The sequence below is a fragment of the Trichosurus vulpecula genome, chromosome 8, assembly GCF_011100635.1.
Source record: "Trichosurus vulpecula isolate mTriVul1 chromosome 8, mTriVul1.pri, whole genome shotgun sequence".
NCBI classification, from domain to species: domain Eukaryota; kingdom Metazoa; phylum Chordata; class Mammalia; order Diprotodontia; family Phalangeridae; genus Trichosurus; species Trichosurus vulpecula.
In genome coordinates this window covers 194,045,428-194,070,354 of record NC_050580.1, presented here as the reverse complement: position 1 = coordinate 194,070,354, position 24,927 = coordinate 194,045,428, and the positions used below count along the sequence as shown (strand labels likewise).

At 39.1% G+C, this 24,927-nt stretch overlaps 1 protein-coding gene across 1 annotated transcript in view; it reads right to left on the bottom strand.

Moving 5' to 3' along the window:
- Nucleotides 1-3,748: 3,748 nt before the first annotated feature.
- The window catches only part of BUB1B (BUB1 mitotic checkpoint serine/threonine kinase B), a 60,386-nt gene continuing 39,207 nt past the window's right edge, over nt 3,749-24,927 (bottom strand). Inside the window, exons 16-23 of the mRNA XM_036735809.1 lie at nt 19,500-19,651; nt 19,124-19,264; nt 15,277-15,377; nt 13,593-13,754; nt 11,316-11,458; nt 9,406-9,577; nt 8,317-8,423; nt 3,749-4,296 (exon numbers count right to left, since the gene is read on the bottom strand). Of these exons, the coding sequence (XP_036591704.1) occupies nt 4,059-4,296; nt 8,317-8,423; nt 9,406-9,577; nt 11,316-11,458; nt 13,593-13,754; nt 15,277-15,377; nt 19,124-19,264; nt 19,500-19,651 (1,216 nt within the window). The 3' untranslated portion in view covers nt 3,749-4,058. The remainder of the gene's footprint in view (nt 4,297-8,316; nt 8,424-9,405; nt 9,578-11,315; nt 11,459-13,592; nt 13,755-15,276; nt 15,378-19,123; nt 19,265-19,499; nt 19,652-24,927) is intronic.

Genomic DNA, 24,927 nt, shown 5'->3' with positions numbered 1-24,927 from the left:
GGTCCTAGGGTATCAGTTTGATTCTGAAAAGGCAAAAGAAGACAGTAAAAGGAGGAATACAGTAGCACAGAAAGAAGGGAAGGGGATATTACGATTTCTCATAAATGTCGAGTGTGAGGGCATACAAATATGGAGGACGGCATTAGAGGAATGGGCATCAGATGAACCTCTTATCTGAAATGGACAAAGGGGGCCAATCCACATAGGTGGTGAATATATCAGTGTCAACAGGGAAACAAGCCGGGTTAGGAGGTGAGGTAGGGCAGCTAAGAAGGAAGTGAAAATGATTTATTAAGTACCTACTATGTGGCAGATATTGTGCTAAGTGCTTTTAAATTATTGCCTCATTTGCTCCTAACAACAATCCCGGGAGGTAGGTGCTATTATCCTATTTTGCAGTTGAGGAAGTGACTTGCCCAGGATCACACACTGGTGAGTGTCTGAGATTAGATTTGAACTCAAGTATTCCCGACTCTAGGGCTGGTGCTCTATTCACTGTACCGCCTAGCTGTCTCTGAGGGAAGATTAAGAGTAAGGACATAGTTACAAACAAAGCAAACTTCAAAATTCTGAGATTAAAGGAGAAAAAAAGAAGAGCCATTGTAATTTTGGTGGTGGGGAGGGATAGGGTGGATGGAGTAAGGGAAGGGGCAGGTAGAGTAGGGGTGGGGTTCCTTAAATTGTATTTTTAGACAATTGTGGAATGGCTGAACAAATTATGGTAAGAAGGAAACAAACATTCATTAAGTACTAACTATGTACTGGGCACTACATTAAGCACTATATAAATATTACCTCATCTGATCCTCAGGACAACCTTTGTGAAGTAGGTGTTATTATCCCCATTTTATAGTTGAAGAAACTGAGGCAGAGAGGGATTTGCCCAGGGTCACACAGATAATGTCTGAGACTGGATTTAAACTCAAGTCTTCCCAACTCCCAGTCCAGGGCTTTATCCACTGTACCCCAGCTGTCTCCTGGTATATGAATGCAATGGAATGTTATTAAGCCATAAGCAATGGCAAAAGAGACAATTTCAACAGTTTGTGGGTAGTTATAAACTGATGCAGAGTGAAATGAGCAGAACCAGGACACTTTACACAAGGACAGAAACAACGTAAAGAAAGGCAACTTTTAAAGACTTGAGAATGCTTTGAAATGCCATGACCTACCATGTCTCCAGAGGACATATGATGAAGACTGGCGCCCTCCCCATTGACAGAATGTACAGCGATGGACATTTTTGGACATGGCTACTGGGTGGATTCGTTTTGCTTGACTGTCCTTATTTGTTATAAAGGCTGGTCCCCAACTCCCCCGCCCTTTCCCTTGGCTTTTAATTGGGTTGAGGGTTAGCGGTAGTGTTGAGAGAGACAGAGAGAGACAGAGAGAGACAGACAGACAGACAGACAGACAGACAGACACAGAGACATTTTTTTTTAAACTTTAAGGGGAACAGAGGGAGGTTCAAAAGGAGGTTACAAACAGGAATGGTGTTTATGTATATATATATATATGTATATATACACACACATACATATAAATATATGTGCATACTTAACTAACATTCATTTTATTTTGTTTACTTCCCACTTTCCTTTTCCCTAATGAAAAAACAAAACCAAATAAAACTCTTCTAACAAATATGCATGATCAAGCAAAACAGCCATGTCTAAAAATCTTGCTATCATTGTGCATCTAAGTAGGACAGTTTTAAAAGTATTATGTAGAATTTATTATATGATTAACCAAAAAAAAAAGCAAGCAGCATGGAGATTCACTATTTCATATAGAATCTTCTTTTTGTGTTCTGCTGTGTATACAGAAATGCTCTTTTTTTGGTATTTAAGTTCAGAATAAAAATGTAATTATTTTAAAAAAATTCACCAGATGGCAGCTAAATTTATCCAAAGAGGTAATTTATATTTGCTTTTTACAACAGTAGAGCAATAACTTTACATGTCAAAGCAGTTCACAGAACCATAGGATTTAGAGCCTCAGAAATCATGCAATCCAAACCCTTCAATTTACAGATGAGGAAACTGAGGCCCAGAGAAGTTAAGAATGTTGAAGCCCATCAGTACACAAGTACTAAGAGGCAGATCTGGGACTTAAACCCAGGTCTTTTGTCTGCAAACCCAGTGTTCTTCCCATGATACCAGTTGATCAAGATATGAGGAAGGGGAAAAAAGGGGTTTCACTAGGGAATACTGAAATAGCTGTATGCAAATGTAAATTTTATTAGTAAAGAGAAAGTAAATGTGAAAGAATATATGCATTTGGACAAGAAATTGAATTTTCCTTGTTTAATAAGACCTTCAAGGTCAAGCCATCTTTTTAGTACCTAATCTATATAAAGATATTTATATGCACACATTCTTGAATTATTTCTAGTTCAAATAGACATAAAAGAGTTGTCAGTGATTGTTCCAAATATCAACCATAGTGGCACATAAAATTTTATCAGGACCCTGGCAAAACTGCAAAGTTGGCAAAGACTGTGAACCCTGCCCTCCCTCTTTGCCACTGATGGATTATGCCTCCATGCTGCCTTTTGGCTGGCCAAAACCTAGAGTCCTAATGCAATGATGAGAAAGTATTAATTAAGCACTTACTATATTCCAAGTACTGCGCTAAATCCTGGGGATACATATAGAAAAAGCAAGACAGTTCCTCTTCTCATGGACTCACATTCTTAATTGGGGGAGACAACACAATTAAAAGAAAGTCCAGCGGCAGGGTCTGTGTCAAGGCACAGAAGTCCTAAGGGGCAATGGTGGATAATAAGTCCCAGGGGTTCTTGGGTTACAATGTTGGGTCAGATGGCAGTGGAAGGTCAGGGAGGAGTCAGGGTGTGTGTTTATGTATGTGTGTGTGGGGGCACAGATGGTAGGTCTGGTGCTCCTCTATTGACTGGAAGGAATACAGTTAGTATTCCCATTTCATCCAAGCTGTGTGAGCTGTCAAGCAGCCTAGGCTGGGGAGGTAAAGAGGTGTTGGATCTTCAATTCAACAAACATTAAGTACCTATCTCAGTGGAAGGGGATGAGAAGGGGGAAAACTCAGTGGGGCCCACCTATACCTGTCCTGCCTACAAAATAGTCCATGAGCTAAAATTATCCTTATCCATTTCTCTCCCAGTGAAATTTCCATTCCAAGGCCACCCACCCACCCACAGAAAAATGAGACATTTCTACAAAGTTGCTGATTTTTCCTTTAAATCAACTATTTATACCACATCCCTAAAGCACAGGCTCCAAAGCAGCAACATTCCTGGATTTTACACCAACGAACACTGAAATCAATATTGACATGGCCAGAGTGGTAAATTTACGAAGCTGAACTTTAAGCAAAGTGTTTGTTATCTGTACTTTGGTACCGCAGTATCAACATTTCCTAATACCTAAACCAGCAACAGGTTCTCATTGATCCTGTCAGAAAAACTTTCAGAGCTTGGGATAAATATGATAGTCCACTTTTATGAATGTTTTAACTTTTACAAAGCACTTCCTCACAACAATCATGTGAAGTGGGTAGCACTGGCATTATTACTCCATTTTATAGATGAGAAAACTGGCATGTCAGAGCCAGTACTCAATCAAGGGCTGTTGACTTCAAGACCAATGTTTTCCATGTTGACTTGCAATTTATAGATGTATAATTTTTAATGCTCAAAGTACCAATTACCTTCACAGCTATGGCATAGATTTTCTTACCCAGTAAAAGCAAATTAAAACTTCTGAGGCATAGAAGTACTAAATGAAATTTTATTTTTTACAAAACAAACAATGATATTAATAAAAGGGACAGGAAAACGTCAGGTGAAGGTCAGGCAAAAGGTATCCCTATGCAGTTTTAGAACAAAGAAGCTCTTTAAAAAAGTTCTAAAAAAGGCCAACACTGGTGACATTATTATATCCAAAAATACCAGACAGCTAGGAGTACACTTCTACCAAAAAAAAAAAAAAGGGCCCAAAGTGTTACCAATGCAGCAGAATATGCCCTAAAATAAATCACATTACAGTTCATATATTCCACAGCAAAGTCAGCCTTTATCTCTAGGGAGGAGAATGGGCGAGACATAGTGACTGTCCACCAGGTTGGGAGAGCAAAGCCCCTGAGCTGATCAATTTTCCCACTTTCCATAAAGCTTTTTTCAGGTAACTTTGAAAATCAGAGTCATCAAACATCTTACTTGTTTCTTCTTTAAGCTCTCTCAGAACAGATATGGTGGACTCATCACTGGCATTTAGAATCCGCCCAAAGAACTTGCTCCACAAATCGTCGTCTCTTAGCCTAAAAACACACAAAGCCATTTTCAGTTAGGGTCAGCTATATGACAGAGTTCAATCATGATTCTTTTTGTGTTTAGCCAACAGAACTTTTTTGCACTAAGATTTAAGAGAATAAATACATCAACAGAGTTGGATGTCAAAAATGGGGAGGAAAAAGAAACAAAATAGAGGTTTGTCAAGCTGCTAGAATTTGATCTTTTGCTATAATAGGCCCATGTACAGAGAATAATTAAAATAGCCCACTGAAAGACCATATCTCCATAGGAATACATAAACTTGAAGAGATCGTAGGAAGAAAGAACCACAGTGTACATGAAGAGAAAGAAATCCTTCCATCTGAGTCTTTAACTCTGTTTTCTGGTCACTGACATGGGATCTATGTTATAATTTATATTATGATGGGCCAAACGTAAAAAAATGAACTTTGCTTCCTCCTTTTTTGAGCCCAGTCGAAACAGCACTGAAAGCTGCTTTCGTTTTACCATCTCTAGACCCATAACTTTGGCAGAAGCAGAGGTACTACCACTATGACCTATCGCTAGAGGAAATCCATCCTAGTGTTGTATAAAATTGGGCTGTTAGAAGACTGACCCTTACTTGTCTCTGGTTGTGTTAGCTGTGCCAACAGTCAACTTGAAAATCACAGGAATCTCAAAAATAGAAAAGGTCTTTAGAGATCACTTAATCATTTTATGAATGAGGAAAAAGGTCAAGAGATTTACTCTAAATTACACAGCTATCTAGCTAGCAAAGACAGGACTAGAATCCATAGCTGAGAGACCAGACCCATATATCTTGAATATTTTTGTCTATATCCTAAAAGAAAAGGAATCATGATTGGTCAAACCTTAAAGCAAGAGGGCTCTAAAGGGTTTGGGAATGCAATATGAGCCAATTATAAAAGATCTTATATTAACATTGGTCAATTACAAATAATTATTTTCATTAAATGCTTTCATTTAAATCTTTAGAAATTTAAATTCAACAAACATTTATTATACAAGACACTTTGCCAGGTGTTACGAATACAAAGACAAAAATGGTTTCTGCCCTCAAAAAAGCTTACATTCTAATGGACTATGCAACAAGTAAACACACACACGCTCGCGCACACACACGCACACACACACACACAAAACTCTACCCTAGAGAAAGATCAGGGAAAAACTTCCCTACAAAGTGGCACCCAAGTTCCACCTTGAAGGAAGCCAGAAGCTTCTAGCAGGTGAGAAGGGAGAGCATTCAATGTATAGGAGGCAGCTTTTATCAAGGTGTTGAAACAGGAGATAGAATGGTTGAGTTAAAGGAAATAGAAACTAGGCATGTTTGACTGGAAAAGGAATACACGAAGGAGAAAAATATGAGTAAGTCTGGAAGCATAGGCTAGAGGCAAAAAGGGAACAAGGAGATCACAGAAGAATCTTGGGCAGGGGAGTCGTGTGCCTTAGAAGACAGTTTTGTGAGCTACGTGAAGGATGAATTGGAGAAGGAAGAAAATGGAATAGGATAGGATAGGAGGCCACTGGAATAGTTCAGGTGAGAGGTGATGTGATGAGAAGCTATATAAGCAGAGAAAAGGAGATGGACATATGAGATACTGAACAAGAATCACCAACTGACTGGATATTTGCAGTGAAGGAAGAGGGAAGAATCAAAGATGAGGTTTCAAGTCTAGATGACTGGGAGGCTGGTGATGGCCTCACCAGAAAGAGGGAAAGAAGGCTAGGTTAAGGAGGGAGGAAGATAATCGGTTCCAATTTGGACATGCTGAGGCTGAGGTGACCATGGGACACCCACATGGGAATGTCCAGGAGGCAATTAGTAATGCAAGATTGGAACTCAGGAGAGAAATAAGGCCTGAATATATAGGTTTGGGAGTCATCTGCATGGAAATGATAGTTAAACCCATGGGAACCGATAAAAACATCAAGAGAGGGTCTAGAGAGAAAAGACAGAGTTTGGGGTGGAGGGAGAAAGTTTAGAGGAAAGGCAGGAGATTCTTAGGAGGCAGGAGATGGATGATGATCCAGTAAAGGAGATTTTTTAAAAAGCGGGGTGAGATAGAAGAATGAGAAGCCAGGATCATAGAAACTGAGTGAGGAGAGAGTGTACAGGAGAGGCAGGTGATTCAGTGTCAAAAAGCCAAGAGGAATGAGAACTAAGAAAACACCAGAGGCATTTTAGCTGGGTGCTAGGGTACAAAGACAGGCTGGCAAGGGCTTGAGAGGCAAGCCAGAGACAACTTTTTTTAAAAAGGAATTGAGCTTTCCAAGTCCTTCTTTCATGCTTCATGACAATAAAGAGGTGACTGTGGGTCCCTTGAAGTGTTGCCAGCTGAGCATCCTGGAAAAGCTTCAAGTACAATACTGGCAACAAGCAGCGTCTTCTTTCCCAGGCCCAATTTAGCTAAGTATACAAAAGCTCATCACTCATAAAACCAAGAAAAAGATAAAATGGCCCTCTATCTTGCCCCCTTCTACTTCTGCAATGATGGCTGAAGGATGGTGGGAAAAGGAGGCAGGCATTGCTATACCATTTGCTCATAAATGGTTTTGTTCTGAGTCAACAAGAAAAATCCTCTATCTCTTCTGCCCTTTGTAGCTCCTTAAAAAGGGCATCTACAATAGGCATTTCTGCCTTTTCTCTTCTCAACACCTTATAATCTGGCTTCTGACCTTATCATTCCACCAAAACTACTCTCTCCAAAGTTCCTAGTGATCTCCTTCCTGCCAAATCCAAACGCCTTTTCTCAATCTTTATTTTCCTTGACCTCCTTGCAGCCTTTGGCACTGTTGATCACTCTTTCTCCTCTTTGATACTTTCTTCTCTTTAGTTTTTTTTGGGGGGGACAGTCTCTTCTGGTTCTCCTCCTACCTAACTGCTACTCTGTCTCCTTTGCTGGATCCTTATCCAGACCATGCTCTGCAACTACAAGGGTTCTCTCGTCTTGGGTCCTCTTCTCTTCTCCCTCCAAACTGTTTCACTTGATGATCTCATCAGCTTCCACAGATTTAATTACCATCTCTATGCTGACCCCTCTCAAATCTACCTATCTTGCCCTTATCTCTCTACTGACCTCCAACATCACATCTCCAGCTGCCTTTGGGACATCTCAGACCTGATGCCTAGTAAACATCTTCAACACCACATATGCAAAACTGAGCTCACTCTCTTTCTCCCTAAATCCTCCCTGCCTCCTAACTTCTCTATTACTGTTGAGGACAACCTCCCCTCCCCCAAATCCCTCAAGCTTGCAACCTAGGTGTCATCTTTGACTCTACCCTCTCACCTCATATATCCAATCAGTTGCCAATAGCTGTCAATTTCACCTTTGCAACATGTGTCTCAAAGAAATATGCCCCCTTCTCTCCTCTGACTCTGCCATTACCCCAGTACAAGCCTTTATCACTCCATGCCTGGGCTACTGCTATAGCCTGCTGATGAGTCTGCTGCCTCAAGTCTCTCCCCACTTCAATGCCTCACCCATTCAACCACTAAAGTACAGGTCTGACATGTCACTGCTCAATATTAACTTCAGTGACTTTCTAGTACCTCCAGGATCAATACAAAATGCTGTTTGGCATTCAAAGCCCTTCCTAACCTAGACCCCTCCGACCATTCCAACCTTCTTACACCTTAATCCCCACCACACACACTTCGTAACAATGGCCTCCTTGTTGTTCCATGAACAAGACACCCCTCCCACCACCCCCCCCCCCGTCTCAATTATGGGCATTTTCTCTGGCCATTTTGCCTAGACCATGGTAGGTACTTAATGTTTACTGAGTGTCCACCTTCTGTACTTTATATACTGAAATGTTCGTGTTTGTTATAATTTTTTTCCACATAGTATCTCATATAATCCTTATACAACCAAATGAGGTAGGTGGTGGAGCATTATGTTTGTTTTAAAAGTGAAGACTAGGCTCAAAGAGATTAGGTAACTTACCTGAGATCATATATTCAAGGGAGTGAAAGAGCTGGTTCAGAAAAAGAGACAAGTTTATTTGGTAATACTTACTTGGAAAGGCTCTGGAGGAGTTTCCAGTGGGAACCATCCCAGGCAACTTGTAAGTGCTCCTTAAACAACAATAAATGCGCTAAATTGGCAATACCCATCAGGTCGACCTGAAATTACCAAAAAGATCTATCAGCTAAAGTAATTCCCCATTAATTACCGTAATTAAAGGAAAGGTCTGAAGATTAATATTAGAGTGCTTAAGTCCATTTCACGATCATTTTTTTCAATAGTCTAAGGCTAGTGCCCTACACCCACCATGACTTTATATTTAATTTATATTTAAGCTATTTTTTTAAACAATAGGTACTTGTCTCTCTTGTTAGAACATAAGTTCCTAGCAAGTAAAGATTGTTTCATTCTTTGTCCTTGTATTGCCAGGGCTTTGCATTGTGCCTGGTACATAGTAGGTACTTAAGAAATACTTGATTGACCTCCCCACAGAACTGACCAGCAGAAACAACTCCAGAAACTGACCTTAAAAACAAGGACAAATAGTTAAACTGCCAAACCTAGAGTTTCATATTCCAGATAATTTATACGTTTCCCAGCTGTCATCTCGAAACAGTACACACCATTCCTAGGGCACAAGTTAGTCCATTAATCATGAACTCCCAGGGTAAAGCTAGCAGAAACTTCAGTATAATACTAATAATGTCTTAATTTCTATATCATTTTATTCTTATTACTCTACTTCCAATATACTTTCATGTACTCACTAGGTCTTCACAGCAATCCTTTGAGCTAAGAACAAAGACTTTCATTTTATAGGAAAGGAAATGAAGGTTCAGAAGCTGTGACTTGACCAGAGTCACATGACTACTAATTGGAATCTGAGAGAGGAACTCACTTTAATGTGTGTGTGTTGTGTTGTTGTTGGAGAAAGGAGTAGGAAGGTGGGAAAGGAGTCTGCAGAGTTATGTCGCTTAGTGAAATGACAAAGCCACAGAATATTTTACTCTACTTTAGAAGATTTACCCAAAAAGAAGGATACAAGGACAGAGACAGACACTATCCTAGGTCATTTAGCTTTTACAGGCATGCTCAGAAGAGGAAGGACCTAAGATGCCCATGATCGTTTTATACACTCACTTGGTAAGGAGAAACACAGTTAGCAATGATTTTTTGTCCTTCTAGGATCTGTACAGTCCGAAAGCCATGTAGGGTAGGGACATCTGGCTGTGCCTTCAGGTCTACACTGTAGGAGAAGTCCACTATCTTCAAAGCCTGGTCATTTTCATTACAGACACAGGCATCAGTAATCCTGAGCACAGATTTCAAAAGAAGAAAAACTGGTAAGTTATAGCATCCCCAAGTTGCCTTGGGGAGAAAACAAAGACTAGAACAAAATCAAACCTATATTGCAGTTACTTAACCATGCCTATGGCCCCCTCCAATGGTCAGTTCAGAAAACACATGTGCAAGAGTACTCCAATGAAGAGCAAAATGTTACTTGGATGAAGAGGACACTAGGAAAACCATTTAGACCATTTCATAGTTATTTGGACACATTTTTACTGAACTGCTACAGTACAGCAGGCAATGGGGGAAGTATGTGGACCTTAGCTCTCCCTTGGACTTTAACATGCATGAAACAAATAGTACATATTGATTAAAGCTTGTGATAAAGGAAGAAATGAAAATGCGAATGTAAGGTAAGCCATAGCTGTGTTTGCAGCAATTAGATTGTGTTTTTTAAGAATTGTTCGTATTCTACCTTCTTGAAATTATCAAGAAACAAAAGAAAGATGTTTTTCTTAACATTGGGTAGAATAAAAGTTTCAGATGCTCACATTGCAAAACTTCTTGGATTTTCTATTAATTTGACACTACATATCCTACTTTGTCCTCAAGTGAAGAATCTTAACACATTTTCCTAGAAATAACGATTTATTATAATGACTCCCCAACATTCAAAAAATAAATAATTATGGCCTTGGGACTTATCTATCTAAGGTATAAGGCTGCTTTCCAAATACAGAAGCTTTCACGAAAACTCAAAAGTAGCTATTAACCTAATAGACACAAATGAATTACACCTATGTTTCACCTCCAATTTGCTTTCTTCTCTTTACACAGCTAAGAAACACTGTACTTTCAAATAATGTGCATTTGTAGTTGATCCAATTGCAAATTTCGTTTCACTTAAACTAAGACAGGCCCTCTTACTTCAAAGTTAATAATTGCAAATGGTTTTCTTCGGCACAGTACTTCAACATTTTTTATTATTAGAGTGGAATTCCCAAACGATTGAGAAAGGGCTAGGGAAAAGGCTTTATGTTAATTAAGTTTCCTTATGGATCCACACATCTGTAAATTTACTGATGCCCCCTGGTGGCTTGGGGAAGAATGTCCTTTACCTGGCTAAGTTGAAATGCCCCATACACAATAAGAGCTATTGAGAGCTGCAACTGTCACTGCAGCTTTGCCCTGCAATCCTTGCTAACTTGTAGGGCCAGACAGGATGAGCACACACTGCCTACTTCATTCTAGGGCTTTACTATCCAGAGCAAGATATTGGGGCTTCTTTAGATATCCAGCTTATAGATACAAGCACATAACTAAAGATTCTTCGAGCCCCCTTTCCCTTTTATGGTTATGATCATCTAGTCCACCCTCCATTAAGAAATTCAAGACCACCAAAATCACCATCCTTCTCATAGGTTAGGGTCCTACTGATTGCCAGATAGTAGTGTGCCTTATTTATATGGGAATAAGGCTGCATTTCTTTGTTGTTTCTCTTTTTTTGATGGGAGACTCAAAATATTAACCTCAGACAGAAAAACAAAAACAAAAACAAAAAAAAGTACAGGTGGTCCCAAATACAGAGACCCCTCTCTAAATTTCTTTTTCTTAGTTGTTCCTAACTATCACTGGTATTTAGGAAATAGAAACTTTACTTTTAAATGCATTCATATTCATCAAAAGACATGAGAAAGTAGCAAGAATTCCAAGTCTGAAGGCAGAACAGAAGTGAAACACAATGAAGGAAAACCCCCAACCTGTTTCCAAGTATCAAACTCCTAGGACCCAAGTCTCCGTGCACTATTTCTGCTTTGTGTAGCTTCTCCACTAACGCCAAGAGATTGTGAATAAGCAAAATTGTTACTCCAGGGTCAATGGATTCACTGTGCTGGAGGAGATCCTGGAAACAGAAGACAGAGAACTAATGGAAACATGAAATAAGCACCCTTGTTTCAGACAGCTCATACCATACACCATATCAATATTTCTAGTAAGTCCAGGCTTTGAACAAAACTCTAGTTCCCAGGATGTCCGCCCATCAACCTCTGCCTTTCCTCAGCTCCTTCCCTCATCTACAAACACTCAAGTTTTCCCATTCACAAAACCCCCGTTGGGGCAACTGGGTGTCGCAGCGAGTACAGCACTGGCCCTGGAGTCAGGAGGACCTCATACAATTGACACACTTACTAGCTGTGTGACCTTGGGCAAGTCACTTAACCAACCCCAAGTGCCCTGCCTTCCCCCCTCCAAAAAATAAAATAAAATATAAAAAACCCTGCTAAGTCCTTTTCCCACTCAGCATCAAGTTTCTCCTTTAACCCCTGCAATATGATTTCAATCTCAACAACTCTATGAAGCTAATTTCTTCAGGATGTCCTAATGACCAAATCTAATGGTGTTTTCTTGGTATTTCTTTTCAACCCTTCTGAAACATTTGAACCTAATTCTTCTTGAAATACTCTCCTCCCTTGATTCTTGTGACACTGAACTATTATGGTTCTTTCTTTCTGTCATCTGTCTTTTGTGGGCTCTCTTCTCCCATCATCTGTATGTGTGCCTTCTCCAAGATTCTTTCTCCAGCCTTCTCTCCTCTCACAACTCTTCTTTGCAATCTCATCTATTCCTGGTGGATTCAACCATCACTTCCCTGTGGATAACTTCTAAAACTACAGCTATAGCTCCAACCTTGCTCCCAAGATCCAGCCTGCATTACCAACTCCCTGCTGAACAGCTTATAAAGTCCCATTGGTACTTCAGACACATGCTCAAAACCAACTTCACATCCCCACAGCATCCTTCACCCTCCTGAAATCACCCTCTCCTCTTGAGCATTTTATTTTTCTTATATTCATTTCCCCAGACACCAAAGTTCAAATCCTTAATTATTCACTTTTTCTTCCCCTCACTCTACACATAAAACTAGTTGCCAAGTTCTACTAAGTCTACCCTGGTTGTAGGTCCTACCTTTACCCTCTTTTCCACTCCTACTTCCATCATTCTAGGTCAGAAATTCATTTTTTGCCTGAATTATTACAAAAGGCTAAGTAGTTTCTCTATTATAATCTTTACCCTTTCTGATCCACGCTAAACAACACTGTCAGATTAATATTGCTAAAGGAAACTTTGATAATCTTTTCTCTGCTCCAAACTTCAGAGATTTCACCACCATACAAAGAAAAAATTCCAACTCCTCATTCTGGCATTCAAAGCTGTCTAAAATATGACCCTAACCTATCTTTCCAGTTTTATCTCGTATTACTCCCCTATAAGTATTCTATGATCCAGCAAACTGGAGAACAGCAAAGTAGCAGTGTTGTGTAATGGGGGAAAACATTGAACTTGGAGTCCACAGACACAGACACAGTTGTGCTGCTCACTACCTGTATAGTCTTGTACAAGTTATTTAACTTCCCTGGGCCTTAATTTCCCTGCCTGTAAAATGAGAAAGTTGGAATGGATTATCTCTAACATCTTTTCCAAGTCTGAATCTTGTGGTTTTATGAATCACTTGATGCCAAATATACCCCAAGAACTTTGACTTGTGCTATTTTCTCAACTCTGAATGTTGTTCCACAACCCCACCGGGCTACTAAAATCCTGCCCCATTCTTGTGGCCCAGCATTAATGCCATTTCCTTTATCAATTCTTCTTGATCCACTATCCCCTTTAAGTCACGCTCTCAACCCTGTCTTTCTTAGGGCTCCTATAATTCCTACCTGACACAAGTTATCCCTCCATACTAGACTGTAAACTCCAGAAGAGCACTATACTCATCTCTGAATCCTTTGCAGCACCTAGCCTGGAAGTTATATACACAATAAGTGCTAAACAAGTATTGGCTGAACTGAATGAAATCTTCACCCCAGTCATTTCAGTCACTCATACGCTTTTCTCAAGAATGTATATGTCAAATAGAGAAGAAGCTGACCCAATGCTAGACATCCAAGAACCATTATCAAAACCTCTGCTGGTCATATTTCACTACTTGAGAAATACAGTCATGTTACACTTTTAAAGAAAGTATTTCAACAGACCCAAAGCGTGAAACAGTTTATATTCTGGTGCAAAATAATACAGCCATCTTGGTATACATAACAGCTGCAGTCATTACTGAAATTGTGATCAAACTCTTCATTCAGACGCTCTCTTAACTTGAGGATGATATAATAATCCCATGGAACAGGCTGAGAATACACCTGAAAATAATTATTTAAAAATAAAAACACTGATTGTATTAAGTTAAATTCATTGTTCCTGACCCTTCCCTTCTTCCTCTACAGAGGTGCTGATTAAGAGTGGGGAATACTTCAGGTAATGTCAAACTTTTCCCAATGTTGGTTAGTTTTGATGAACTGCCCCCCCCCCTTTATTCTATTATAAAGGATTGCTCCTTGGAAGTTACTACTTTTGGGAAAGTGAAGAGCTATACAAACAAAAGACATTCAAACAAATTTATTTGAAATATAAACAAATCAGTCTGTCTTAATGGATTCAATTACAACAGGGCTGTGACCCAGAAATCTCAAGCTCTACAAACAGCTGCAACAAAGATGTGGCCTTGGCTAAGTCACCTCTATAACAGTTCTACTTTTAAAATGGATTAAATTTTGCTAATTCATTTGGAAAGGCAGAATAAAAAGCTACTTAAGTGAAATCTTATAAAATTCTAATGCTGATTATAAAACGTTGGCATTTTAATCATGTGAGTCCTGTTCATATACAAAAATGTATTATTTGAACCCTTCTATGTCTATAAAGCTACATAGGGGCAGCTTGGTGGCGAAATGTGGATAGAGTGCCAAGCCTGGAGTCAGGAAGATCTGAGTTGAAATCTGGCTCAGATATTCATGAGCTTTGTCACCCTGAGCAAGTAATTTAACCCTGTTTCCCTCAGTTTCCTCATCTGTCAAATGAGCTGGAAAAGGAAATGGCAAACCACTCCAGTATCTTTGCCAAGAAAACCCCGAAAAGGGACCACAAAGAGTTAGACAAGACTGAAAACAACTGAACAATAACAGAGCCACATATTTGTATGGATGACTTATAATTATTGGTATGGTCAAAACTCAGTGACCAAAGGGTGTGGAGGCAGAGTAGTAGAATCATATAGCTATCTTTACCTCTTAGTCAGTAACCCTCCCTAGTACTTCTGGGTGTGCAGGGAGTGGATGGAAGGGTGGAGGAAACACTCTTACAACTTTCCTTTTTCTTGATATGAAAAGAGAAATTTTGTTTCCTTATAAATTGGTCTTTTATCCAATTTAGACAGTGGTTGGATTACTGAATAATATTTCCTCCTTCAGCACATCTATAACTGTAGTGGATTTCTTCTGAAGTTCTTGTTCTCTACTTCCTGGGCTAGTTATGAGAATTTTTTCTAGCTCACGAGTGTCTCTGTAACTGTCAATTCCAAAATCTGATGACTTGCAGCCGAGAGGCCTATATCAGTCTGATGAATTTTGCTTGAGGTCTAATTCTTGTTACACAACTGTATTTAGTTCCTCACTCCTACCCATGAATTTTTCTTAATTCCTGTTGTTTGAACCTGGCCTAAACTAATGATTGGTCGTCCTAACCGTAGACTTTCAGGAAAGGGAATTATGTAGATTTCTGGGAAACTTAAAAGTATCAAGTAGCTATATGGTTACTGATGCTAGATAAATCTATCCACATAAACTATTTAAGATGAAGTTGAGAATACAAACATTTCGTTCCTACCTTTATTGCAGTTAATTTTGCAGAGTCACCTGGAACTACCCAAAATATCCTGTAATCTTCACCAATTAGGTTTTCCTGTTTGATGCAGTAATCCTCATTACCTGTTAAGAATTTTTTACTTTTACGAATTATGAATTTTTACTTTTATGAACTGCTACACTTATGCCTGGCTTAAGAGCAAGAAATACTACCATATTCATATCAAGTGGCATTTAGAATAACTTTCAAAATAATTTTTAATAGTATTTTTCCCCAATTACACATCAAGACAATTTTTTGTATTCATTTTTACAACATTTTGAGTTCAAAATTTTTCTCCCTGCCCTCTTCCTAAAATTGTAGGCAATTTGATATAGGTTATACATGTACTATCATGTAAAACATATTTCCATATTTGTCACAGTTGTGAAAGAACAGATCAAAAGAAAAAATCCACGGAAAAGAATAAAGTAAATGAAAAAAGTATGCTTCGATCTGCATTCAGAGTCCATCAGTTCTTTATCTGGATATGGACAGCATTTTCCTTCATTGAGTCCTTTGTTCTCATCTTGGTTCATTGTGTTGCTGAAAAGAGCTGCATTCATAGTTGTTCATCACACAATGTTGCTGATACCGTGTACAATGTTTTCCTGGTTCTGCTCATTTCACCTTACATCAGTTCGTACATGTCTTTCCAGGTTTTTCTGAGATCTGCCTTTTCATCATTTCTTATTGCACAATTGTATTCCATTACAGTTATATACCACAGCTTGTTCAGTCATTCCCCAAATGACGGGCATCCCCTCAATTTCCAATATTTTGCCACCATGAAAAGGGCTGCTATAAATATTTTTGCACATGTAGGTTCTTTTCCTTTTTTTATGATCTCTTTGGGATAAAGACCTAAGTAGTGGTATAAATTGCTGGACCAAAGGGTGCACAGTTTGGCTGCCCTTTGGGCATAGTTCCAAACTACTCTCCAGAATGGTGGGATCAGTTCACAACTCTACCAACAGTACATTAGTGCTCCAATTTTCTCACATCCTCTCCAACATTTATCATTTTCCTATTTTGTCATATTAGCCAATCTAATAGGTGTGAGGGGCTATCTCGGAGTTGTCTTAATTTGCATTTCTCTAATCAAGAGTGATTGAGAGCACTTCACATGCCTATAGATAGCTTTGATTTCTTTATCTGAAAACTGCCTATACATACATACATACATACATACATATATTTACATATATATATACATATATATATATATAAAAATAAAAAATAAAACATACTGTAGGATTCTGGCTTTTGCTCTCCTCTGCTTTGCACTTCCATTTTATGGGAAAGTTCATCCCATTCACATTCACAGTTAGGATGATTATTAATGATTTCCCTCCATCCTATTTTTCCTCCTACTTGTCCTTGCTTTTCCTTTCACCCTTTCCCTTGACAGCGTTTTGCTTCTGTCTACCACCTCCTCCAATCTGCCCTCTCTTCTGTCAGTCCACCCTACCCACTCCGCAACTGACTGTGTATATTATTCCCTCTTTGAGCCAATACTGATGAAAGTAAAGTTCAAGTGATGTCCATCACCCATCTTTCCCTCCATTGTAATAGGTTTATCGTGCCTCTTCATGTGAAATAATTTACCCCATTCTACCTCTCCCTTCCTTCTGCACCCAGTGTACTTCTCCTTCTCATCTCTTAAATTTTTTTTTTTGTCATTCACTCAAATTCACCTTATACCCATGCCTTCTATGTATATCCCTTCTAGCTACTTCTAATACTATTAGTGGTACAATTTTTAAGAATTACAAGTATCTTCTTCCCATGTAGGGATGTAAACCGTTCAACTCCACTGAATCCCTTCTGTTTTCTTTTCCCTTTTTAGGCTTCTCTTGAGTCTTGCTATTAGAGAACAATTTTTTTTATTCAATTCTGGTCTCCTTATGAAAGCTTGAAATCCTTTTATTTCATTAAATGATCATTTTTTTCCCCTTGATGTATTATGCATAATTTTACTGGGTGGGTGATTTTTGGTTATAGTCCTAGCTTCTCTACCTTCTGGAATATCATGTTCCATGACCTCCGATCCTTTACTGTTGCAGCTGCTAAGTCCTATGTAATCCTGATTGTGGTTCCCTGATAATTGAATTGTTTCTTTTCAGCTACTTGCAGTATTTTTCCCTTGAACTGATAGTTCTGTAATTTGGCTTTAACATCCCTTGGAGTTTTTAATTTTGAGATATCTTTCCTAAGGTGACTGGTGGATTCTTTCAATGCCTATTTCGCCCTCTGGTTCCAGGACATCAGGGCAGTTTTCCTTGTTCATTTCTTGAAAGATGCTGTCCAGGTCTTCCTTTTGATTATGGCTTTCAGGTAGTCTGATGTTTCTGACATTGTCTCTCCTAGATCTATTTTCCAGGTCAGTTCTTTTCCCAATGAGGTTTTTTATATTTTCTTCTATTTTTTGACACTTTTAAATTTGTTTGATTGATTCTTGATGTCTTGTAGTCATTAGCTTCCACTTGCCCAGTTCAAAATTTCAAGTAGTTATTTTCCTCAGTTGGCTTTTGTACTTCCTTTTCCATTTGGCCAGTTGTACTTATTAAGGAATTGTTTTCTTCAGTGGATTTTTGTATTTCCTTTTCCATTTGGACAGTTCTACTTTTTAAGCAATTTTCTTTTCCCAAGCTATTGACTCTTTTTTCATAACTATTGTATCACTCATTACTTTCCCCAATTTTTCTTCTGCCTCTCTTATATGATTTTTAAGCTCCTTTTTGAACTCTTCTACAATTTCTTTCTGGGTTTGAGATTACTTACCATTTTTCTTTGGGGTTTTGCCCATAGGTATTTTGACAGTGTTATCTTCTTCTGAGTTTGTATCTTGATCTTCCCTGTCACCATGATAACTTTCTACGGTCAGTCCTTTTTTTTGTTATTGTTGTTGTTTACTCATCTTTTTTGGTCTCATTCCTTTCTTTTAAATTTGAGCTCTGCTCCCCAGGTGGAAGGGGCATTGTCTCAGATTTTTTGTGCCAGGGGTTACAGGCCCTGGCTGTTTACCTGGTCCTGCACTGATGTTGCCCTGGGACCCTCATATTTGGTGCTGTGCTAAGGCGGTGGTGGGGGAGGGGAGGCGGTGGATGGAACTGATAGAGGTCATAGGGATCTGGCAGCTTACCTGGTGCTGAACTGGGGGTCCTAGTTTGGCGTGTGCTGAGGGTGGTGGGGTGTTTCTGCACTTCTCTGGGGCTTCACTGAAGCACATGGCAGTTCTTGGAGCTGCAGTCTTCCTGTTCCCTGGCTACGTTGAGGCACATGGGGGGTCCTGGTGTTGGCATTTGCCTGCTCCACCCCCTGGGGCTCAGGATCTCCTGCGGTTTGCTGAGGTGGGACTTGTAGCTGGCTTGCTGGGATGCTTTTATCCAAGTGAGAAAGATCTTTCTTGTCGATCTTCCAAGTTTCTTGGGCTAAAAGATTGTTTTTGCTGATCTTTTGTTTTTTGCCCATCTTTTTGCCAATTCTGCTGTTCCAGGATTTGTTTTGGGGTGCTATTTTAGGGTTGTTTGGGGATGAATATGGGAGAATTATGGCTACTTACTGCTTATTCTGCCATCTTGGCTCCCAGAAGTCCAAGAGACATAGTTTCTGGTTAATTCATCAAAATAATGTTTTAATCCAAAAAAGCTCATTCGATAAATGACTTACTGTTGTTGATTAAGCCCTGGATCACCAATATTTATATTTCTATAAGTTTTTTTTCCTGCCCAGAAACTTCTAAGATATTTGCAACAGCATCCAAGCGTTTAGGTACCTAACCATCTCCAAGTGTTAAAGAGGGATGTATGCTTTTAATGGCACTTACCTAACTCAATCTCTTTTTCCACTTCTAACTCAGGCATGGATCTCTCTTCTAAATAGAATTCTGGAGAGGTCCTTAACTCTGGCAGTGAGTCTAGCAGCTGCCTACGCTGCTGTAAGCACCAGGGTGAGAGAGAAGAATTATCTGCAGGGGCAGAAGTGAAAGTGTTACCCAATAAGTCTGAACTTAAAGAGAAATTTCAAATGAAGAAAGAATATAGAGTATGTGACCAATACTTACTTACCAAAATCATTTTCAAGATTAAATCAGGGCCATTCTATACACTTTAGATGTTTCAGGGTTCATGACCATTTGTCCAAAACATATGCCAGAACTCACTGAGATAGGTAAGTTTCTACTAGTTACAAGAATCACTTACCCAAAGAATGAATGATGCTCTCATCATTAGTAAGTTCCAGTTTCTCAGGGATCTGAAGGTATTTAGTTGAGGAAATATTTGTAATTGAGGAGGCAGAAGAGCCTGAGAACCCAGAGGAGCAGGTGTTTTCTTGACTATTTTCCACAATTGGGCTGAAAGAACCACAGGTGAGTCAACCTCCAGCAGAAGCAATGAATGTTAATTCTCATCTAATTGAAATTCATTAGCTAAAATAGAGGAAAGGATTAAACTCTAAATTCAATGGCCTTTTAAAAAAGTTATTATTTTTCAACACTATCCCAGCAAGTTATTACTGTTTCTTAACAACATAAATAATTTCCAGATATACACTCTCTATACCGCCCCCCCTCCCTGAAACTTCCCTTATAACAAAGAAAACCAGTTAAGCAAAACCAACTGACAAAGCAACCATACCCTTAAGCACTTAGCTTCTCATCCTTTATCTCAGACTAAGTTTACATATCATCCAGCTTTACTTTAATGGGAATTTCTTTTTACATCATTGGAGTTGTTGTGCATGCTGTTTTTCCAATTTTGTTTGCTTCACTCTGTATCCACTTACATAAATCTTCCCATTTTTCTCTCAATGACTCATAATCTTAGTTTCTTAAGGCCCAATCCAACTGACTAGCAGTTGGATTCTGACTGAACAGCACGACTTAGCCATTTTAACAGGACAAGCAAACTTTGGGTTTCTAAAGCATTCGACTGTACTTATGGACCTTGATGATATAAAATATCACACTGAACATATCCACTTATATTATTTGTAATTGTCCAGACCCCATTTTTTCTTTTGCCTTTCTTTTTATTTGATTTTTCACTCTTTTAGTAAACTAAGGCAGGTAGGGACATGAAACTCAAATGATCCAAGACAATTCCAAAGGACTCATGATGAAAAATGTTATGCACCTCCAGAGAGAGAACTGATGAACTCTGACTACAGATTGAAGCATATTGTTTTATACTCTGTTTTTCTTTCCTATTTTGGGGGCAACATAGCTAATATAGAAATATGTTTGGGTATCATATTGCTTGCCTTCTTAATGGGTAGGGGAGGGACTAGAGGAAGAGCAGAAATTTGGAACTTAAAATTAGAAAAAAATAAGCATGAAAATAAAAACAATTTGGCTCCCTGTTAGCATACATGAAAATAATTAGGCTTTTTGGATAATCTTCAGATTGTTATTTCTGTGGCTGAGGAAGAAGAATCAGTCCACTACTTTGGGCTTCCTACTCCATCCCTCAAGAAACAAATTCCTTCCTTCCCATGCTCCTCTTCTCTCCCCATCTTGGCTTAGTAGTTTCTTCAAAGCTGACTGTCATGAATTGCCACTTTACTGCATCATTCCTATTTCTCCACAGATTCCTCTACCAGCATAGCCAGAGTCCAAGCTTAACTACCTCCTCCTATACTTTTATCTGTATTCTAATCAGACCCACTCCCTTCTAGGACAACTCAATCTGAATCACTCACCTCTAAACGGCAATCCACTGATCCCTCTGGAATCCTACTCTATACTCAAAAAAAAGCCTTGAACTTTCCAACTATTCCCATTCTATGCCCTTATTCTCTCCTCAAAGAACACCATATCTCTTGCAAGCCTCTTCACTGAAAGTCATTTGTTTTCTAATTCCTTTTCTTTCTAATTCACGAGACTAAGGAGAGGGTGGCACTCATTGTTCCCCTACTTTCATACTACTCTTCTACTAGTCTCTCCTTGAGTCTACTCAATTCATTTTTATCATCTTCTCCCCATCTTCGTGGCTGGCATCTATCAGCTTCCAGGTTACTTTCCAAAATTGTTCTGTGACTTTTGTACCTCTCCTTTCCCCTCATTCATTTCTTCTCATCATCCCCAGAGACCTCAATTTGAGACAGTCTGTTTGAGCTTTGCTCCTTTCTCCTTATAAAGGGTAATGGGGAGGGAGGGAGACATGGACAGAATATTTAAAATTACTGATGAATCCACAGATATACCCACTAAGCAGGAAAGGATTTCTAACACTCTGGCTTATTCCAGATAAGAATAAAGGCTCCTGGGTTCTCTTACTCTCTATCAGTGGCTCTCAAGTTATGGGCTGGGGGTTTTATCTCAAGACCTCTGAGGGTCCCTGAGACTCTTGCAGGGGGTCTACAAGGTCAAAGCTATTTTCATAATAATACTAAGATGCCATTTATCTATTAAAATACTCCAACTACATATCTGTGAGGCCAGATTTTTTTCCACATAATTCCAACTAAAACAACATAACATATTGAAAGCAGAAGCATATTTACAAATCCAGCTGTCTTCTATTAGGCTGGATATTAAAGAGACTTGTAAAAATATGTAAAACAATGCCACTCTTCTCATTAATTTTTTTGTTTTGGAAAATACTTATTTTTCGTACAAATATGATATTCATGTTAACATGTAATGGGTTTATTATTTTAAATAAATTAATGTTTTCCAAAAATTATCTATTAATTTTAATACAGTAAACATTGACATAGCTGCAAAAACAAAAGCTTTTTGGGGTCCTCTGTAATGTTTAAGGGAGTAAAGGGGTCCTGAGACTAAAAAGTTTGAGAACCACTGCCCAGTATGTATATTCTTGTAAATGGTGTTGGTGCTTAGCTCAGGGCCTAGCACATAGTGGGCACTTAGTAAATGTTACTGATTGATGGGTGTCAGTGCCCTTTGTCTACTCTTGAGTATAAAACCATATGAATTCCCAAAGTTTAGGATACATAGTCATACTGTGGTCCTGGCAAAACTAGCTATTTCTTGGTTGGACCTCACATGTGCTAAGCTGTGTCTCAGGAAGACAAGTGGAATCTAAGGGGCTATACCACAAACTAGCATATATATCTTGGCTATATCCTTTGTGGTGACAAATTATGACTAGCTAAGTTCCCTGTAAAGTTGAAATCCATGAAAGCTGATGAAATTATCAAGTGAAGCAGTATAGAGAGAGGGCCCACAACAGAACCCTAAGGGACACCTGCGATTAGAGGGCAGGATCTGGATGAGGATCCAGCAAAGGAGACTGAACAGAAAAAATGTCTCAAAAGACTTAGAAAAGAGTATCAATTTGGAGAGAGTAATCAACAGTGACAAAGGCTGCAGAGAGGTCACGGATGAAGATTGAAAAAAGGCCACTGGATTTGACAATTAAGAAATCACTGGTAACTTTGGCGAAAGCAGTTTTGGTGGAATGATGAGGTCAGAAACTAGATTATAAGGGGTTAAGAAAAGAGTGAGAGGTCAGAGAGTGAAGGCATTTATTGTAGACAGCTTTCTCAAGGAGTTTAGCTACAAGGGCAGAAGAGATACAGTGGTGACAGAAGGATCAAGTACGGGTTTTTTGAGGCTGGGACAATCATGGTCATGTTAGAGGCAGAAGGGAAGAAGCCAGTATACTGACAGGGAGAGGTTGAAAACAAGTGACAGAGTAAGGATAACACTTCCTTTATTGCCTGAGCAGCTTCTTGCAAGGTGACTTTCAGTTCTATCACTTTTCGCTAAAACTGCTCTTTCTAAAGTTCCCAATCACTACCTAATTGCCACATACAATCAGTTTTCATCTTATCCTTTCTGACTTTTCCTTAGCTTCTGACATGTTGACAAACTCCTTAAACCGTATACTTTATCTGCTCTTGTCTTAAAGAGAAATAGCTCCTCATAAGTCTGTCCTTGGCTTTCTTCTCTCTCTATTCTACTCCTAAGCAATCTCATTCACTCCAGTGGCTTCCATTATTGCTTCTGCACCTATAGTACTAACCTTTCTTCTGAGCGCCTGACTCTATCTCCAACTGCCTATAGAACAACACCCTGATGTCCACCTGGTACTCAGCATGTCCAAAATCGTACTTTTATTTTTTCTGGAGGGGGGAAGGCAGGGCAATTGGGATTAAGCGACTCGCCCAAGGTCACACAGCTAGTAAGTGTGTCAAGTGTCTAAGGCTGGATAAGAACTTAGGTCCGCCTGACTGCAGGGCCAGTGCTCTACTGACTGCACCACCAAGCTGCCCCCAAAATCATACTTTTCTGACTTCAATATTCCTATTAGTAACATTAGCATTCACTCAGTCTCCTTCTTGATTCTTCCCTGTTTCTTACTTCTCACATCCAACCGGTAACCAAGTCCTGTCCATTTTACTTGCATAGCATCTCTCCCCTCTATTCTCACTGCTAACATTCTAGCACAGTTCCTCATTACCATCTGCCTAAACCATTTCAATAGCCTTGTAAAAAGTGTTCCTAGCTCTACTTCAATGCATTCATTATGCCATTGTCAGACTAAACATAAACAGACATGATCACACCACCCCTCTGCTCACTAGAAAAAGCACTGGAAATTGGAGGACAGACACAGTAATGCATTATCAGAGCTTTGAAATGATCCAACCATTTTAGAAAGCAATTTGGAACTATACCCTAGATGTCACTAAACTGCAAACCCTTTGATCCAGCCATACCATTATACTAAGCACATGCTCTCAAAGAGATAAATAAGAGACAAGACAATATGGCAACACTTTTTGTTGTAGCAAAAAACTGGGAAGTAAGGGGGTGCCTATCAATCGGAAAATGGTTGAATAAAAAATAGCATATGTATATGACAGAATATTACACTATACTATATGATGAAAGGGATAGATTCAGATAAACCTGGAAGAACTTCTATAAAAACGACGCAAAAGTGAAGTAAACAGAATCATAAGAACGATGTATGCAGAGACTGAACCATTGTTAAACAACTCTGAAACACAAAATAAGCCCTCTGATAAATACAATGGCTAATCATGTCTCCAGGGGACCTATGATGAAGCATGCTACTCATTTCCTGAAAGGCAATGGACTAAAGGTACAGAATGAGATACACATTTTCGGACAGGGCTACTGTGTGGATGTTTGATTATACTTTTGTAATAAGGGATGGGTGTGTGTGTGTGTGTGTATGTGTGTAGATAAGACTTGGGGGGCAAGTGAGAATAGTAATAATAGTCATGCAAAAAAGTTTTAAAAAAATGTCATTGAAGCATTTTTGAAAATAAACAGAAGGAAGATCAGAAAAAAATACCCCACAGGGTAGGCAGGATAGTTTTAAAACCAAGGTGTTAAATTTTTATATACTTTAAATATATAATCTTAAGTAAAGTATAAACTCTGGCTTGACATTCAAAGTCCTCCACAATGTGGTTCTGTTCCTACCTTTTTAGCCACATTCCTCCTCTTCCCACTCTATGTTCCAGTCCTGCTGGATTATCCTTTCTCCAAGAATATATGCCACTGCTGTTCTCTAAGTCTACAACTTATTCCCTCCTCCTTCTTTTGCTGCTTACTTTGACATACTGAGCTCACTTTATCTCCTGGCTGGCCCTGGATAAACAATCGCACATGCATCAACTTCAGAACCC